Raw genomic sequence first — 18,820 nt, 5'->3', positions numbered from 1 at the left:
CTGCTGGCAACGTTTCCTAAACATAAAAGATCAAAAAAAAGTGTATTAATCAGTTGTCTACAAAAAAGTTACCACTTTCTCCGGTTATAGATTTGTTTTTGCTATATTATTCATAGAACTTATTCTCCACAATCCCAGGGACTGATGTAAACAAACAGATATTCTTCTATTTAGATTAACCAGGTCCCTGAATTCTGGAATGACTGAAAATATGCTGCAGTTTATATTTTCATTCCAGATCTGGATTAAACGAGTCCTACACTCGGATGTTTTCAACTAAAAGGCACTTTTACAGAAAGACTGCCTCAAACAAACAGCTTTATCTGGAAGAATTTCAGCCATCGTGGTTGTTTTCACTCTCTCATACATAAATCTAGAAACAAAAGTCTCACATAACTGGAAAAAAAAATTATTTTTAAGCAAGTTTTAAGCAGTAATTTCTTTGGGGAAACTTGGTTTAAGATTTTTCTTAGCTTCAGAAAATTGGGTCACGATATATTTCCAGGTAAGTATAAAAAAAATACACCGTTCCCATTCCCTGACCATCATGGAATGTCACTCTGCAGCTGCACAACACAATTTGCATAAGAATAGAACAGAAGGATATAACTAGGACATAATAAAAATATATAACTCATCACCCCGAGTTTACCGTAAGACCAAACTGCTTATTCTAGGACTGTTTTATTCTAATTGTTTTCCCCCCAGCATCTATATTTAAAGGTCAACTTTGATTAATGATTAAACAAAATTATTACTTTTGCACGAACGCACACAATGTATCACCGGACACAGAAAAGAACGTTCTTTGCCATTTTATCCCTATGTGAATTTTTGGAGGATGAGTAGCAAAGTAACTGAGAAAAAAAAAAGATACTTTAGATGAGCATTGTCATGTCTGAGGCTTAAATGGCTTTTTTTTTTTTAAATGAAGGTACTATCAGCTAGTGCAAGCCCTTGCTTGGCCTGCTGGAACGGCTGAAGACGAAGGGTAACAGACGTCAGCCATCAGGACAACTCTGACACAACAACTATCATCTAAAATTTCTTTCCCAGACTGCCTCCTCTATGAAGAAATACACTAAATTAACAGGACGCTTACTTCAGCTTGCTTGCAGTCATTCATAACCTCAGTAGCTTTGTCTTCTAGCACAGCCAGCTCTTCTGTTAAGTCTTTAATTTCTTTGTCGTTACTTTCAATTTCCTTCTCCGTGCGAAGAACAGACTCTTCTGATTTTTTCAGGCTTCTGCATGGGTACGGAGATGTTTGTAAACCTCATGTGAGTGCAAATATGATATAAGATTATCTAGAAACACAATCTTACTTTAAAGATTGTTCACCAGCTATTGCCAACCAAAGAGGAAGTGATTTTTATATTTATTGAATTTATGCATGAACTCTCACACTCCTGGGATATCCAAGTAAAACAAAGCCGTCTTCCTAAAACATATAGCAGACAGGCCTCGTTAAATGACTTAATTTGTTCTTTCAGAGACAGTTTTGACGTTTGTTCTAAATAGTCATTAGGTATTGTTAAGCTAACATTAAAAAAAAAATCACATTTTATTTCCTGACCTGCCTCATAATAAAATTAGTCCCTTCAGATCTGAACTGCTCCACTGCACGGCAATGAAGTGCTATTTTGAATCTTTATCCTGAAATGGTGCATTTTAGTGATAGGCAAACATTAGCAGAAAAATACTGATTAAACGTGATTTTTAAACTACCTATTAGAAACTACAAAATTTTACTTCCCTTTACCTCCTTGACACAAACAACATTTAGTATTAGATACGCAACTGCAAATTGAGATTTTAAGATCATGGGATTTTTAATCTATGGAGACTACTTAAAACCAGCGAGTGTCCCGCGGGCACTGATGCCAACAGGTACAGGCATTTGAAGACTGACGTGCGTCTCCTTGCTCAGGTCTCGCTAAGCTTTCTACGTCTCTGATCCTTTGCCTGTAAGGCACACTAATTAACAAAGATTATGGTTCTTAAAAAAGAACCAGTCTCAGGTTGAGATAAATAAATCAGTTTAGAGAAAAAGGTTACGACCTTCTCCCTCTGGTTTTCCTCTAGCCAGGAAGAGGTGAGAACCATCTCCTCGAGCCTGACAATCCCCCCGGAAAGGTCTGACTGTCACCTAATGCAGATCGCAGCAATACGCAATTACAGCCTAAAGCTTCACCGCAGAGCACTACTGTACCTGTCCGCAGTCTTGACTGCCACTTGGGCTTTAGTAATAGTTGAAGTACATTCATCTATTTCTTTGTTGATCTTATCAAGTTTGTCTTGTTGTGTTTTTAGTTTATGATTATTGATCTCAATTATGAGGTTATGTAATCGTTTAACTTCATTTTCCATTTTGCCAGCTTTCTCAGCAACGCACTCATAATCTGTCAATAAACGAAATCGAGTTAAGGTCATTACGCTGTCCCTAGGAACACTGGACTGATGCAATGCATCAAGATTTAAGTCATAAAAAGCTCTGCCGTATTACTATATTGAGTACTGTTCTTTACACTGTGAAAAATGTTGTTTGGTTTTTTCACTGTGGGAAAAAGAGGAATACCACCCACATCCTTCTGACACTATTATACTACCTAAGCTTTTTTGGCCACCAAAAATTTTGATTAGATTACTTAATGTATATAGAGTACTTAAATACATGAGATAGTACACAAGAAGCTCTTCCAAGCTCAGTCTTTGCGTTTATTTAATGGGAAGATTCTCAAAGGGGTTAAATTGTAAGAACTGGCCACTAACTGTTGCTCATTAGCTGGCATTACATGCTGAATAAAAAGAACCAACTCTACCTTTGAGGTAGTTTCCTTGTTTAGCTTATACTTAAAACTCAACAAAACCATCTTAATAACTTGAACAGCTTCCAAAAATTAAACAACTTAGCACCTTAGTTTTTTAAGGGCAAAATAAACAAAAAAATCCCACACCAAGTTTGCTGCAGGTTTAGAATTTCCTTTTGGGGACAGAAGGGGTAAAGCAGAGCTTTGAAAGGTGGAAGGCAGCCATCTCTCCAGAGAGATGTGCTGGTAATCTGAAAGAACAAAGCTGTAACCACTCATTCCTGTATTAGTAAAAGAATATGACTTTTTATGTTTAATCCCCTCTCCACAAAATGTACCTTTTTTATAACTGTTAAGGACTTTTTCCAATTCCTTTTGTTTGTTTTTGTCCGGAGCAGTAGCAATTACGTTTGCTTCAAGTTCCTTAACTTGGGCTTTTAGATGAATTTCTTGGTCAGATAAATTCTACAGAAAACACAACTATGTTAGAATCCTGTACTTTAAAAAAGATCCTTGATACTAACACGAACTATTAAGCTGAGGCTGAGAAGTTATCCCCCTGCACATTCATGGAGAAGCCAGAGAGTGCCTCAATAACAAATGTGTTCACCTGGATACTTGCTGTATACTTTTCTAAAGTATTTCTCATTTCCTGAACTTCTTGGTGCAGTTTTCTTATGGCTTCTTCAAGTTGTAATTTCTCTTCTTCGTACTGTACTGCTCTTTTAGAATCCTTCTGCAGTTGAGATTCCATTTTACTGACCTACATAAAAATGAGATAGGATCACTCGCCCAGTGTCGCCACTACAAACCAAAGCAAGATCTCATTCGTGTGCTCGGCAGTCTACGATCTCTTAAAACACAAGAAAGTGGAGTAAAAACTTGAAAATTTGCTGTAGCAGGGCAGAATATGGAGGCTGACTGCTGAGAAGATCAATTATAATAGTGCAAAAGAAGAGGAGCAAGCATAAGAAAAAGTAAGCTGAAGAATCCCTGTTAAAATAGCTTGTAACGGAGAATTGTTTTAAGGAAATAAACCTGCATTAAGGTTGAAAGGCTTAAGTCAGTACTGAAAGCAGAAACCAAAAAAGCCATTTCTACTATAGGTAAGATTTGAGGCTCGCTGGTTTCTGCGGTAATCTGGCATTAGGCAGACAAGCTTTTGCAAGGAGTAACTGGTCAAGCCGCCAAGTCTTGCAATTCGCCTTCAAGAGCAGAAGGAATACAGATACATTTCAGATCTCAGCCCATTTGCTGTTTTTACATAGAGAGAACTGTCTAACAGGTGCAGATATGAATATACTTGTTCTGCCTGGAGAACTATGCTAGACAGGTACAGAGCCAAAACTCTTGAAAATGGAGAAATTCAGTTATAGCTCCTCATCTTTATCGAGTGCCACAGTATCTCTCATAGGCCAAACAGAAAACAGTACATAAGCCTGTCTCTTGGAGAGAACAACGAATAAATCTAAAGTGTGAAGACAAGAAATAGCACAGTCCCTTATCAGTAAGACCTAAATATGAGCTGCCTTATGTATTTATTGACCCTTTACAAGGCTAGGGCAGTAACACTTTATCCGTGAGGTCAGTTCATTCGTTCTCTGCAAGTACAGCATTATCTGAACAGGTTTGACAAAGAGGAGTTCTATGTCAAACCCTCCAGGGTTTGCAGAATTTCATCTTTTCTTAGCCAATGCAATCCTGTATTCCAAGCCGAGTGAAGATGAAAATACATAAGACAGAGAAAAGAATAGATATATATTTTAACCTCTCAGTGATAAAACTAAGAAGTGCAGAAACATCAGCAATGACAGCAAAGGTGGTGACATGGTTATCTCCTCCACCAGATAAATCAGATAGAGAGAACTTTAAAGTTGAGCTTCATTTTAAGTTCTCCAATTTGAAAGTATTTTCACCTAAAAAATACTAACTACTGTTTCTGTGTCCTTAGTGGTAAGCAAATATTCAACCCCTGTGTTGGCTTATAGCTCTCATTCCTAAAGAGCAGAAGTTCCTTCTCCTGCAGAGAGAGGACCGATGTCAGGAGCCACCATTTACTTGTCAGTTCCACAGGGGAGTTGTCTTCTTGAAGACAGTTTGATCTCAGTTAAGTTGATGAGCAGTTACTGGACAAAAAGGACACGGGCTACATCCACACTAAATAAAACTACAGACTAAAACCTAAAAGAATTCAGAAGAAAAGCAAGCGGTATCTCGGTATTCCAAAATATTCTTGAAATTCAGATTAGAAGGAAAGCTCTGATGCTCCCTGACAAGTCTCACAAGGACTTAAAATGAAGGACCAAACCTGACTTTTCTTGCTGCTGAGGTCTGTGTATACTGCTTGGCAGCTCAATGGTTCCTTATGATCACTATCTTCCATGTTCTCATCCCTACCTTCAACCAGTTGCCAAGCTATCAAAGGTGGCACTATGAGACTAAAAATTAAATAGGCAGATGATAGCTGGGCTGTGAACAAATGCACTTAAGAGCAATATAACCTATGATAACCTTGTGAACTTTAAATCCCTGTTAATGTATCTTGCATCACAGATTGCGGACTACTCACGCCGATTTAAAAGGACACAGCACATGTGTGTAAGAACTGCCAAAACATAAGGAACTTTGCCGAAATTCCACTTTTAATTAAGATCATGTACTAACCTCTTCCTCTGAAACATCCATTAGAAACGAGGAACGCATTCTGCCCTTCATTATTTTACTCCCGCCGCCAATCATTGTTCCTAAAGTAAAAGAGATTAAAAGAAGTTTGTGAGCTTTTTGTGCTTAGATATCATCTACAAAGTGCTTAAAATATAATTGCAAGTTTGCACTTAAATACCTGACTGTTCAATGATGTGTCCTTTTAGGGTTACCACCCTCCATCTTTTATTGCTTTGGAATGCTACTCTGGTACCTTCTTCCAAGTTATTAGCTACTAGGGTATCACGTAACGCAAAGTAAAAAGCCGGGAGAACCTTCTCCTCTTCTACTTTCACCAGGTCAAACAACCGAGGAGTATTTTCAGGAGTTGGAATTTTTTCCATTCTTTTTTCCCAAACAGTCATCTACATCAAAAATGTTAATAAATGAATGAGAGATTCTTTCAGATAAATTATGAGGTCATTTCATTATTCTAAGGTACGTTAAGGCTCTAAAGCAAATGAATCGTACTGCAATTAACAGCAAAGCTTCTTTCCTTGGGGATCTCTGCTTACATCCACTATAATTAAAAACTCACTGATAACTCAGTATTCTCTTTCATAGTTTTCATAGTTTGCAGTTACTAGATTATTTGAATTATTCAATTAGCCAATTTCTTAAAAATTCTAAATATAAAAATATAAAAGACACACCAAACATTGGTTGTACAAATATAGGTATCTAAAAAGCCTTGTAATTCTCTAAGTAAACGTTATCATTTGCTAGTAGAATATTCTAAGGCACCAACAGCCTATTAAAACATTTTCTATCTTAGCTTTACCTGTACTAATACATATACAGTGTAAGATATTAATATATAACACATGCATATTAATACATTATACATACACAGTATTAATACTGTGCACATTAGGGTAAATCAACAATTTGGTCTGCCGAAGCGCTAGTACTTACTTTGTCCAGGGCTATAAATGTGGCAACCCCAATTCTTCCTGCCTTTAAGAAATTCACACATTGCTGTGCAGTATCAATCGTATCAACAACAATGTGGTCTAAGGAACCACAACACGATGAAATAGCGACATCGAACTTTTCATCAATAGTTCCCAAGTCTCCCTAGTAATTGAGGAGGGAGGAGGCAGAAGTACACCGATTAGTTTGGAATCAAAATTTTGTCATGGTATTAAGAAATAAATGACAAAAGCTTTACACAAAGTGAAATGAGATGAAAACTATTTATAAAATATTTTTCTGTGAAAGAACTTAAACCTTAATTAGAATTTGTAAAATAATACCACCCCTGTCTTCTCCTGCACGCTGCTATTGACGTATTTCTAACGTACTTGTTTCCACGGTAGAAATTCATATACTTAGAGCTTCAAAAGTGGTGCTTCTTGTAGAGCAATGTGGTAGCCTTGATTTATTTTCTGTAGACAAATGTCAAATTTTATATGCCAGCATTTTAGTGAGGCAGTCTGGCCTACCAAAATCGTTAATGTGTTCTGTGTACGGTCAGCTGGTGGGACCCAGCAAGTCATAGACTTGTGCGTGCTGTCCTGTGCTGATCTGAAAAACGGGGTACAGGGGTAATTCATCATCTTTGAAAAACTCCTGTGTATCTGCAGATAAAAAGAGCGTGCACAGCCAACAGCGAGCTATCCAAGAACAGATTAACCTCACACTCCTCTCTGTGGCAAGTGATAACAGAGCACGAGACAAAATGCATGCCAGCTGTGCTAGACAGTGCTCTGCTGCTGTTTGAACTTTATCCTTTTTTAATAAATCCATACACACACTTTTTAAATACACATACACTAAATAAACTGAGTTTTCTGAAGCAGACATACTTCTCCTTGGATCAGCAGGTGGGGAAAAAAGAGAAAATTGCAGAACAGAAAAACAGCACTGTTACACATACACTGATAGGCGTGTATTGTTCAGTGCTAGCAAAAAAAGAAATGCAGAACTCAGCTGCAGATTTTCAGAACTTTAAATCAACACTGCTTGGAAAGAACTGATAACACTCAATACTTTGCTATGAAATATCTTTCCTTGGTCTTCTGAAACGATAATGCTCTTTCTGATTTGACATGTATGCAAGTAAACCAAGAGGAAACAAACAGCAAAGAGATTACCAAATTTTATAAATTTTGAAGCAAAAAAAATTAAATAATGTGTACAGTTCCACATTCAGTCATATACAAGTTGGAAGATTTTTTTTTAAGTTTCATGGCAGTTTTTATAGCCATTGCCTTTCCTTAGTACCGAGCAGAGGAACTTCAACAATCTTCTATTTAATGTATAGCAAGTCCACAGGATTTGCAACTCTGCTGTCCAAATGAATAGCACCAGAGGAGTGAGGAATTCTACCTTTCACTCAATTACAGATACCCCATTCTGTTCCCATAAAGTTTAAGACTAAAAGTAGAATAGCCTTTTAAAACTTACCAGTCTTCCGTATAACCCAGGAATATTTCCAGATTTCTTCTGCTGAAGCAGAGCCTCAAGCACTTTTCCTCGACTGCGACTCTGTGCTAAAGAACTTCGGGCTTCTTCTACTTTTTGACGCAGGTTTCGAACAAGATTCTTAGCATCCGATTCTTGTCTTTGCAGCTTCTCAAGCTCCTTCTCTTTCTAACGGTTAGGAGACAGACATTATCTTAGCCTCACAAAAACTACTGTATTCAGGGAGTCTTAGATTCATGATTGTGCAGGCAATGAAACCAGCCACTGAAAAGCAGAAGAGCAGCCATTTACCAGAGGAAAGGCTGGTATTTGGATACACTTCAGCTAGTATTTAGCACACTGTGACACAAATACAACAGCTCATGAATTCATGAATCAGGCTTGGGACAAGGTAGTGGGATTATTTTTTTTTCTTTGGGGAATAAGAGAAGAGCATGAAGTGAAATTCAAAAGAACATCAAAACATAACCGTTTATTTATTTTAACACGTCTCAGTATGATATTTAAACTGATTCCCTTGCAGGAATATATAGGATTTAATTTTCAGTGCTTAATGTTAACATTTGCTTAAGCTAAAGTAATTTTGAAATCAAACACTTACTTCCCCAGTTAAGTGAGTATTAGAATATAATTTTTAAGTGTTAATGAAAAACTGGAGGCAGTTTTTCATTTATTTTCACCACAGTTATTGCTAACACACAGTGGAACTTTGGTTTATGTGTTGCAACATTGTGTTGTAACTCAAAGAAATTATATATGAAAGTTAAGCCTCACCTCCTTTAATTCCTGTTCAGCTTGAGGTAATTTTATCCCTATATCTTTGATAGCAGCTTTCCTTTCCTTAAGGGTTTCTGAAGCATTCATCAGAGCTTCCTTTGCCTGATTTAGCTGAGACACAGCATTATTGTGACGACTGAGATAGATATCGAGCTCTGACTGGGCTACATCCATCTTCGAACGTGCTTCATTCACTGCTTTACTGAACTCCATAAGCTCTTTCTCTTTGCGCTGCAAAAATGGACAGTGTTACAACTAAACACAGACAACTGGGAGATTTATTACATCAATCACACTATATGAAAGAAAAAGAGCAAACGGGCTTGTTCTTCTACCAGCTCTCCTCTCAGCAGAACAGTTACGGTATCTAGAGGTATTTATTCATTTATTAACATATTCTGTATGGAAATTGCATAAGGCATTTTTCATAATTGTAAAGAAATCGGGCAATTGTCATAGAACATTTTCATACAAGCTTTGTACCACTTTCTCCATTTAATTACTCACTCAATTTTCTCAACATAGTGCTAAATTACAGATCAGATGTTTTCAAGTACAGAAAATAATCCCCCCAAATTTACAGGAGACATTTCCAGCCTCCAGGTGCTCAACGATCGGCCAGCTAAGCCACCACCCTATAACCAAGGGTTATAGTAGTTGTCTATGAATTCAAAAACAGATTAGAGCTGTGTGAAAGACTTGGAACATACCATTTCAGAATGTGTTTATTTGAGCAACATACTGGCTTAAACATTTTGACGGAAGAAAATGAAAGCGTGTTCAAATAAAGGAAGTGTACAATTACTTAATATATGTATAGGAATGATATACTGGCTGACACATGATCACTATAAAAAGCAAACAACTTAATGAGAATGATTTAGCTTTGATTATAAATTCAAAATTAATTTCCCAGTTAGGTTCCTCTGCACTAACACATGAAATAGGGTATTTGTCGTGTAAAATGCTATTTTATAACTATCTCGTGATCATTTCATTTGTAGGTGTAAAAGCTATACATCAGTTAATACAGACAGTGTAGTCAAAACTGTTCAAACCTCTTTTTCTTTCTGAGGTCCTTGTGTTTCTTTCTTAAGGCTATCCATGACTTGTTTGAGTTTTTCTTCTTCTTTCTCTTTTGTCTCTTCCAGAAGCTCTCTCTTAGATGTTGCTTCGCTGATAACTTTTTCACTATTGGAAGGCACATTTTTCCATTCTTCTACCTACACAAGGAAAAGCCTTTTAACTTCCTCTCCCACTGAAATAAAACAGTTTCACCTTATTTTTAAGCCCCTGCCTTTCAACGGCTACGTGGAAGTCAAAGGAAGCGTAAGCCCTAATAAAGCTGACGTGTTTTCATAGGTTAAGATACACTGTGGCTTTAGCAGGCCAGGATTTTATTTGCAAGGCTTGTTCTGTTCTAGAGTCCATCCGGAGAGAAGCAAGCCACAGCAGTAAAAGAACATAATTTTACACAGAAGAACTCAAGTCTTTGAATGACAATAAGGCTTAATTCTTCAATACCTACTTTCAGCAGGCCAGTCTTGGTCCAGAGCGTGACTTAGGCTCTCTAACAGCTGGCAACAGCCAACTTGGTAAAATATATCCTTTAAATTAACTAAACTAACTCGGGCAACAGGAAAAAAGAAAGTGTTTTGAAAAGGTAGTAACTGTGATAACATGCAATATTCCTGTAATCAACACACAACAAGCATGATAAAAAGACGCTTTTGAAGCCATGAGACCTCCCAACAGAGCTGAGAAGGAACAGGAAAGCTTTCAACTTTGCCTTTAGGCAGAAAACAGCCTGGTACTGCTGGCCGCAGTCTCCCATAGTAAACTGTGCAATGAGCAATGGTTTAAGGGAGAATCATGCATTACTTTCAGTAAGTGATTTGCAAACAAAATCCCCAGCTGATCTAAATGACATAAAATACCTGATTAAAAAAAAAAAATTAAAACATATTTTTCCATCTTCTTTTTCACACAAAGTACAATTACATTTCTTTAAGTAAACCAAACTGCAGTGCACACTACCTTTTCTTTGTCCTTTTGAAGTTGCTTCTCCAGTTTTTTAGCCTTGCTTTTGGCATGTTTTAGTTTTTCCCTTACTTTAACATCCTGCAGATCCAACTGATTAAATTTTTCTTTGTTTTCCTCTACAAACTTTGTAATTTTATCAAGTTTTCTGAAGGGCAAAAAAGAAAGAATAATCTATTCCATACCCTATAAAAATAGTGTCAGTAGAGCTTCGCTTAATAAGTAAGCATATAGAATTTAAACCAATACCAGTTAGTTTTTGTGAAAAACAACATCCAATGCCTACTATATTCATAGTATTTTTCCCAGGGAAGTGATGTTTCATCAGAAAGAGATCAACTAACAAAGCAATATTAAACACATTTTCAGAAGTTTTATTTTTTCTTTGATAGAATTTATAATTCACATCTCTCACAAGTATCTTACTATGACCTCAGAGGATGAGAAGGTTAATATTGTGGCTGGATTGGAGATTAGCACCCAGACAAATCAATTTTAGGGAAACACGATTTATACCTAAGAGATTCATATGGAAACCAGAGAAAAATACCTAACACGCATGTACCTAAGCATTATGGTTGTGTATCTAAAAACCTGTATATTTCTGCTTTCTCAGGTGTTCCCCTGCTCTATACAACTACCACAGCTTTGTCTGAAAATCTCGCTAACTCTTTACACCACATATGCAGAACGTATAAAACACAGTACTTTTAGCTTACGAATCTATACCTAAAGTACTTACTTTTCAAGTTCTTTCAAAGCTTTAGTCTTGTTTTTCATTTCATCTGCAAGTTTACTACTCTTCTCATTAATATCTTTTGTTTCTTCATTAATTTTTTCTTTCTGCATTTCCGTATCATTTATCCGTTTCTTTAGGTCATAGCTAGGAAAAGAAATCACAAAACCCAGAATTCCACTTTTCCCATAAAGCTAACATTCAGAATGAATATATATTTCCAATCTTAAGTGTAACAAAGTGATTATGTAAAGTATCAAACCCTAATATTAATTATTGAGTAAACTTGCCAATTTAACACAAAACAGCAAGGACATCTAACAATTTAGATACTTCAGATGAAAACACTCTACATGATCTACTCTCTCAATTTAAGTATAAAGTTGGAAGAGATTAATTTGCCAGACTACTTTATGTTGTAAAAGCTGGCAAGCAGGCTTTTGGGTTTTTTTTTTAGTGATGGTGTTTTTAGGGTTTTTTGTTGTTTGGGGTTTTTTTTTTAAAGGTTTTTGTGAAAACAGTCTCTATTTTGTAACTTTTAACTTCGTAATTCTAAACAAAAATCACTAGCCACATGCTATTCGACAAATTTTGAAGGTCTGATACAGGTGTTATGAAATGCAAAATATTTCTAATCAGAGATATGGAAACAGAGTTTAACACTGCTACATTAAAGCCAAATCAAAACTTTAGAGAAGTACTTACATATAGTATTGACAGATATGATTCTTTTCTTTAATCATTTTGTTTTCCAAACAAAGAAATTCAATAGCTTTATTTTTGTCGGCTTCCAAGGCATCCTTTTCTTTTTCCACCATTTTAACTCTATTTAACTAGACAAAACAGAGTCAGAGCTGACGTTACTGCCAGAACAACAGAAGAACAAACCATAAGGAGAAAACACCCAGACCCTTCATAACACATTTGTCCTCTGGAGAGATAGTGTTCAACAATTAACTGTGAGGCAATTTAGCACTACAGCCTTTCTGAAATAACAGAACACCATTTCCACAGTGGAGACTGTCCTTTCAGGGCAATTCAAACAGTAATTTAAAACTAAAAAGGGGTCCTACAAATGCTAGAAACAGCTCAGGCAAATCAAGGAAAACATCGGTGAGAAATAAAGAGGAGTTATATTTAGACAGTCCTTATCTGTTCTTTTCTATATTTCAACCTTTTGACTAGCCCCTTTTAAGTTAATTCCTGCAACTACAGGTCTCTTGTTTTCCTTTCCAGCCTTTAAAAAAAGTCTGCAACATATCAGGATTTACCAAGGACACGTCGTGGCAAGTAAAAAGAACTTTGATATTATTTAGTACTTTTAGAACTCAATGCATAAATAAAATGTTATGGAAGCAAGTCCTGCAATAGATCTACAGAGCTCGAGTCACAACTAATTTTGTTGTGACTCATACAGCTGTGTGTGCATCACCTCACCAGTGCTCTGCCTCCCTCTTCCTCTCTCCTTTCCATAGCACAGGAGAGGTTTCCCTGCCACTTCTCCTATTTGCTGTTTAGCAGTACGAGTCAGGCAGATAAAAAGCCCGATCTGGACGTATTCAGATAACGATAATCTGTTTCTCTATTCAGTCTGCGAAGCATTTAATGCACGCAGATACGATCAAAGAGTGTTCAGCAGGTAAAATTCCGTGTTCCAACTCAAGCCTTCAAACCTTTGGGAACAGAAAGCCAACAGCATTATAAGTGTTTAAAAGAGGACAACTGATACTGGCTGACCATTTCTTTTACAATTGAGAGAAACAGCAGATGCCATGAAGATAACTCAAAATCTCTCTGTACTCTGTACTCTCTGTACTCTTGTAGAGTAGTGCCAAATTTTAACCAAGTCTTTATGTTAACTGTTTTGCTACAAAATCCAATAGTGAAACGTTGCAAGTTCATATTTTTTATTTATAATTCAAACAAAACTTTCTAAGACTCACCTTTTCTCCTCTCTGTTCATTTAGAATCTCTACTCTGCGACACAGAGTTTGGATAGGCTCTTTTAGTCGAGCAGATCCTATCAGGTCTTCCAAGTATTCAAGCATGCCTTCATCATGTTCAGTCTGGCCTTTCGGTTTCATCATTGCGATTTGTTCAACTTCCCCCTTGGAAAAGAGAAGTTTTATGCTTTTTTTTTTTTTTTCCTGGGGGAAAGAGGTGAGTACTCTGAAAAATACAAACATCTTTGGAATGCAAGTATGTGACCATATTCTAGCATTATATAAAAAAGAACAAAATAATGCAGTAATCAAAACTGACTATTCAGAGTACCAATATATGTGGGAAAACTAAGATGAAAACGAATAGAAATTTCCTCCAGGGAGTGCATGGTGGTGATGTGGACAAAACCCAGTGGCTCTTCTAAAGCCAACATTCAGGTCTAAACATTGCTTCATTTCTGTAAAGATTCAAAACGTATTTCCCCAACCTAAAAAAAGCAGAAGAGAATAAAGCATGCCCTCTAGGTCATGTAGCACCCAACGATCTTAAGGTAACTTAATCAGGATTCAAGTCCCTGGAAGGTTCTCTTTAGAAAACAGAGGATCCATAAAATCATGTCTGCTGGATGAACTGGACTTGTAATTCATACAACTGAGACTTCCTTGTTGGAAAAAGAAAAACATTATTTAAGTATGAGGCTTCCTTCATTGAATTTTCCTTCACTTACAGCATTAACTTTAAATTATTAAGCTGAGTAGTAACAATAATTTCATTTTTTAAAAAAATCCACAAAGTAGGAAATATTAAACTGAGACAATGACAAGGACTGTTTCTGTTACTGATGCCATCATTAGCCAACAACAAAAAAATCCACTATCAACTTTTTATACTTGAGACAGAGCAGCACAGAATCTTTCAAAATGCGTATTATATTTTGTATGTTACACGGTCATATATCAGAAGGTGAGGACATGAAATTGAATATAAGCATATTAAAATGGTATCTGGAGCAAGAATAGACGTGATAGATGCAGTAAAAATTAAATAAAGAGAACAAAGAGTAAAAAGTATCTACCCTTCGAACTCCCATATAGTTACGCACATGACAAGAGACAATTTATTTGTAAAACAGATAGTCAATACTGCAGAGTACCAGTACTGGCCTTTTTGACCGATTTTTAAACAAATGAAATAACAAGCTGGATTAAAGTTTTTAATTTAGTTTTAGAACTGACAAGATTAAAAACCAAAACAAAACCAAATCAAATTTATATGCCAGTATCTGAGCTACGTATGTAAAAAACCCCTAAGTCTATAGCCAGAGAGTGAAAATATAGTTAAGAATGTAGTTGTCCGTGTTGGCTGCTCCTTGAGCGTGAGCCGACAGCTAAGTCTCTACAAAGGTATGGATGAGGAAGAACTTCTCAAGAACATACAGAGGGGTGATGAATGAGACTGCTGGAGAAGCAGAAAGGACAGTCACAGAAGTCAACAAAGGGCAGGATTCCCAGGCAAACGTTGCAAATCAGAGCTGCCGCCAGCTAAGAAAGTGGAGGATAAGGTACCCTTGAGTGTTAGCTAAGGAAGTTACGAGAATTTTTTGCCAAAGTGATTTTGTTCCACATACTCAGTATACAATGACACCTAGTGGCCCTATGCTTTTCTTCCAATTAGTAAATACTGTTCGGCTGAGTAGAAGCTTTTATTTTCTGGTAATTACTATTCCTGAAAAAGCGTCAGCAGGTTTGACAAGACAAAAAAAAAACCCCAAAACCAAAACCCAACCCAACTCTTAATTTCTTATACATATCAAAAAGCCAAACAATTAGTTTTCTAGTAAGTGCAGTTGTTATATACAACTCCAATTACACATTTGCTCCCTTACAATGATAGTATATGATTTCTACACCAAACCCCACCTGTTAGCAAGACACTGCTCATCGGTAGGAAACTGTGTAACTTCCTAAATTTCTGTGAAATTGTTCTAAGTCTCTATTTTGTTTCTCCTTGCATTAAAGCATTTCCTCTGCTTACATCCATGCAAAAACAATAGCAGAAAAGATATTTAATTCAGGCGCTGAGCATCAAGTCTAAGAATTTTCTACACCGCACGCACATGCCTGCAGTTAGGTGCAGCTGTAAAGCACAAAACTGCCCTGGATTAACACAGGAATTACGGACAAGCAAGGAATGCGAGTCGACTTTTTTAACGATGTGGCTAAGTATAATTAACCATCTTTAAGCCACAACCATCTAAGATGACAACGTAGTTGTGAGGGTTCTCCATAGCTCATTAATGTAACGGAATGTAACTACAATGTTTAATGAAATAGTAAATAACTAATGAGTAGTATAGGCCATACATGCAATAACAATTTGAAAAGTTGAAGTGACCCGAGTACTGTTGAGAAGATAACGCATGTGAATTAACTGGTCAGGCTGGCTACTGCCAATTTTATATGCAATTCCTCTACTTCACCATAAACAAGCAATTGGAGAACTACATATTCTTCCTCTTACGTGAACAGATGTAGGACAGACTACCTACTTAAATTCTTGGATTCTTTTCTTATCAGGGGCAAAAATGAAAACATTTAGAATATATTAACTATAAATAATAAATAATACTTATTCAGTTAAGTATTATTAACTCAATAAGTATTATTATTTAATATTTATATTATTTACCAAGTTAATCTATTAAGAAATCTGTTTAGCCCACTCACACATTAAGAAATGAAAAGGTCTCCAGGTATTTTACACTGATAAAGGAGACCGTAAAAGTTGTACCTGCTCTTCTTGCAAGTAGTCATGACAATGATTAACAGGGGAAAAAGACATTTTACAACTCTGCCTTCTCCTGAAACTTGACAGTCGATTTAACTATTTCCTAACATTTTAACTGTGCTTATTACTCGACCCATTATCTGAATTATGTAAAAAAAAAACCAAAAATACAACCTTGTTCATTTATCTAGTAAAAGATCTTTCAAAATACGGACAGCATTTTTGAAAGTGAAACTAAGGCAGCAGCAGGCAGACATTTGTTGAAAGGAAGAAAACATGCTTGGGCATGCTTAACGTAGCTGTTGCACCTAAATTTAAAAAGTCTCAGAACAGACCACCAGGAAATCTCTTCCATTATTTGCCTCAGTTATCTCCCTCTAGCTTACAGGCACCAATTCATGAGAGGAGAGGGAGTGATGTGCAAGAACAACAAAAAGTAAATCCTCTATTTAGCTGAGAAGAAAAACAAAATGGATGTCAACACTAAGACATTGGTGACACTGGCAGCCAGCTAACAAAGAACGAAACATCCACAAAAGTTAAGTAATTTCTGTATGAAAAAGCATCAAATATGCACTGGGTGTTTTGGAAAGGCTGTACACTCAGTGCAAGAACTCCAAATGGAATTACAAACCCAATTTCAGGTTCTGCATTGTGTGGGAAGTCGCTACATCAGACTGAAGTTGTCATTGGGATGTTGGCACGTCACTAGGCAGAGACAGGCAGCTCAAATGCTGTATAATAAATAACAGTTTCTAAGAATGCCTCAGCTTAGTTACCAGAAAACAATTATTGGTACATTCTAATAGAGAACACAAGTTTATCTGTGGAGAAATTTCTAAGCAATGAAGTTAACTGACAGCTGTGGCAAATCACGAGGAACCTTGCTTGACAGCAGGCTACAGAGTTATGAAAGAAGGGCAAGAGCCGCTTGCGTTTGAAAGCCACTTCCTCTAGTGAAAAATATGAGGAGCAACTTCAAGGAACTTGGAAGCTGGAGATTCCACCCTCCCTTGCGTAGCTGAACGCTTGAGGAGGGGAATTATTTCAGTGCCGTGTTTCAGACATTGTCCAAATTTAAATTTCTATTGTGCATAAGTAAAGCACAAAAGTTTCGAAGTAAATTGTAAAAGCCTTCAAAAATAAGCGTTTGAATTGCTCATAGTAAAGTTAACCATTTGAAATCAACGCCTCAGTCGAGGAAACTGTGAGAGGATCAGCATAAGCACCGGGTGCAGCAGCAGTGCAAAACACACTGGCCAGGAGCGTCGGGACCACTCATGCCTGCTGTGTTCCAGCCCAGGAGGATGCCGGGGGCAGGTGCCCATAAAGATGTCTGATGAAGCAACAGAAGCGGCGACACCATCTGCACGATCTATCACTATTTTAACGTTACAAGGCTGCGAAGTCCAGCGTCTATCTATTTTGAGTTCTGTGCATTTCAGTAGAAGCGATACTTGCAGCCTAGGAGTACATTAGGAACCCTGTACACTTATTGTAAGACATCTATAGACAGAATTCATCAAATTTCAGTCTGTGTTGCACACACACTCTTCTGTATTCATGTTAGCCAAATTCTCAGTAGGACTAGCACATCTTTAACAGTGCAGGCAGCTTACTGAAACAACCACGCTCCATTGCTGTATGTAACTTCCTACAGCAAATTTGTGAAGGGTAAGAATTTCACTTCCCATGTAGCCCTCAAAAGGTGGGACAATAAAACCCCTAAACTTTTTATTACCTCGTTTCTTAAAACTAGTACTACTATTTCCTCTAAAATTACACATTCTTTTGTTGTAACAGCTGATCCTCTCAGAACAGAAAGCTGTTAATCTGAGTTTATCCAGTGTTTTCTGGCATATAGAGATTTGGATTTTAAACAAGGTTATCAAACTGCTCGATAAAGGAAAGTTTTGACCTACTCATTAAGCTGCCTTTCTGCAACTCTTACCGCTAGCCTTGAAACAGGATACTACTTTTCACTTCTGCAGATAACTCCTGTTTGTTGCTCTTGGCAGACAGTAGCATCATGTTCCAGGCAACCTTCCTTTACAACCAGTAGGGTCTGTGGGCTGAAGCGCTAATTCCAAAGCTAAGAAATCCGAGTGGCAGAACGCACTAATCCCAATGCTGACGTTATCCAGCCTTAAATGGTGACAAACTGCAGTCGTTGGTAATTTGTGCTGCACACAATAGTTCAGTCTGTGATAGTGCTGGAACTGGAATTATGGGGTTTCAGAATACAGCCTTCAGATTCCATTTGAAAATTCTGGTATGAAACAAGACAGGGCTAGCAAAACCCTTTGACGCTGAAAGATTACAAACAGCAACCTTAAAACTCTTCATGAAGAAAGGAACAATTTTTTACCTCTTTGTTTGTGAAAACTTTCCTTCATTATGACTAGTGGTTTCTGAAAAACCTCTAGAGAAAGATGTTTGCTTACCAATTACTGCCTCTTCTTCTCATCCCTGAAAATTTGGGAAAAATAACTTTTGAAGACAGTTGTCTTGCAACACAATGACTTTTGTCAACTAAACTGTTAATGCAACATTTGCAGATCAACTTTGGCAGTATTCCACAAAATAATTACAGCAG

At 36.9% G+C, this 18,820-nt stretch overlaps 1 protein-coding gene across 1 annotated transcript in view; it reads right to left on the bottom strand.

Annotated features, from left to right (window-relative positions):
• Positions 1-18,820, bottom strand: part of SMC4 (structural maintenance of chromosomes 4) — a 37,149-nt gene that overhangs the window by 5,848 nt on the left and 12,481 nt on the right. The window contains exons 5-18 of the mRNA XM_009884411.1: positions 13,437-13,601; positions 12,199-12,326; positions 11,500-11,640; positions 10,755-10,905; positions 9,776-9,940; positions 8,715-8,948; positions 7,923-8,108; positions 6,429-6,590; positions 5,653-5,878; positions 5,475-5,554; positions 3,421-3,573; positions 3,149-3,275; positions 2,213-2,402; positions 1,097-1,247 (exon numbers count right to left, since the gene is read on the bottom strand). Of these exons, the coding sequence (XP_009882713.1) occupies positions 1,097-1,247; positions 2,213-2,402; positions 3,149-3,275; positions 3,421-3,573; positions 5,475-5,554; positions 5,653-5,878; positions 6,429-6,590; positions 7,923-8,108; positions 8,715-8,948; positions 9,776-9,940; positions 10,755-10,905; positions 11,500-11,640; positions 12,199-12,326; positions 13,437-13,601 (2,259 nt within the window). The remainder of the gene's footprint in view (positions 1-1,096; positions 1,248-2,212; positions 2,403-3,148; positions 3,276-3,420; positions 3,574-5,474; positions 5,555-5,652; positions 5,879-6,428; positions 6,591-7,922; positions 8,109-8,714; positions 8,949-9,775; positions 9,941-10,754; positions 10,906-11,499; positions 11,641-12,198; positions 12,327-13,436; positions 13,602-18,820) is intronic.

This window comes from Charadrius vociferus, unplaced genomic scaffold (assembly GCF_000708025.1).
Source record: "Charadrius vociferus isolate BGI_N301 unplaced genomic scaffold, ASM70802v2 scaffold104, whole genome shotgun sequence".
Taxonomy (NCBI): Eukaryota; Metazoa; Chordata; class Aves; order Charadriiformes; family Charadriidae; genus Charadrius; species Charadrius vociferus.
This window is presented reverse-complemented; position numbering and strand designations above follow the sequence as displayed.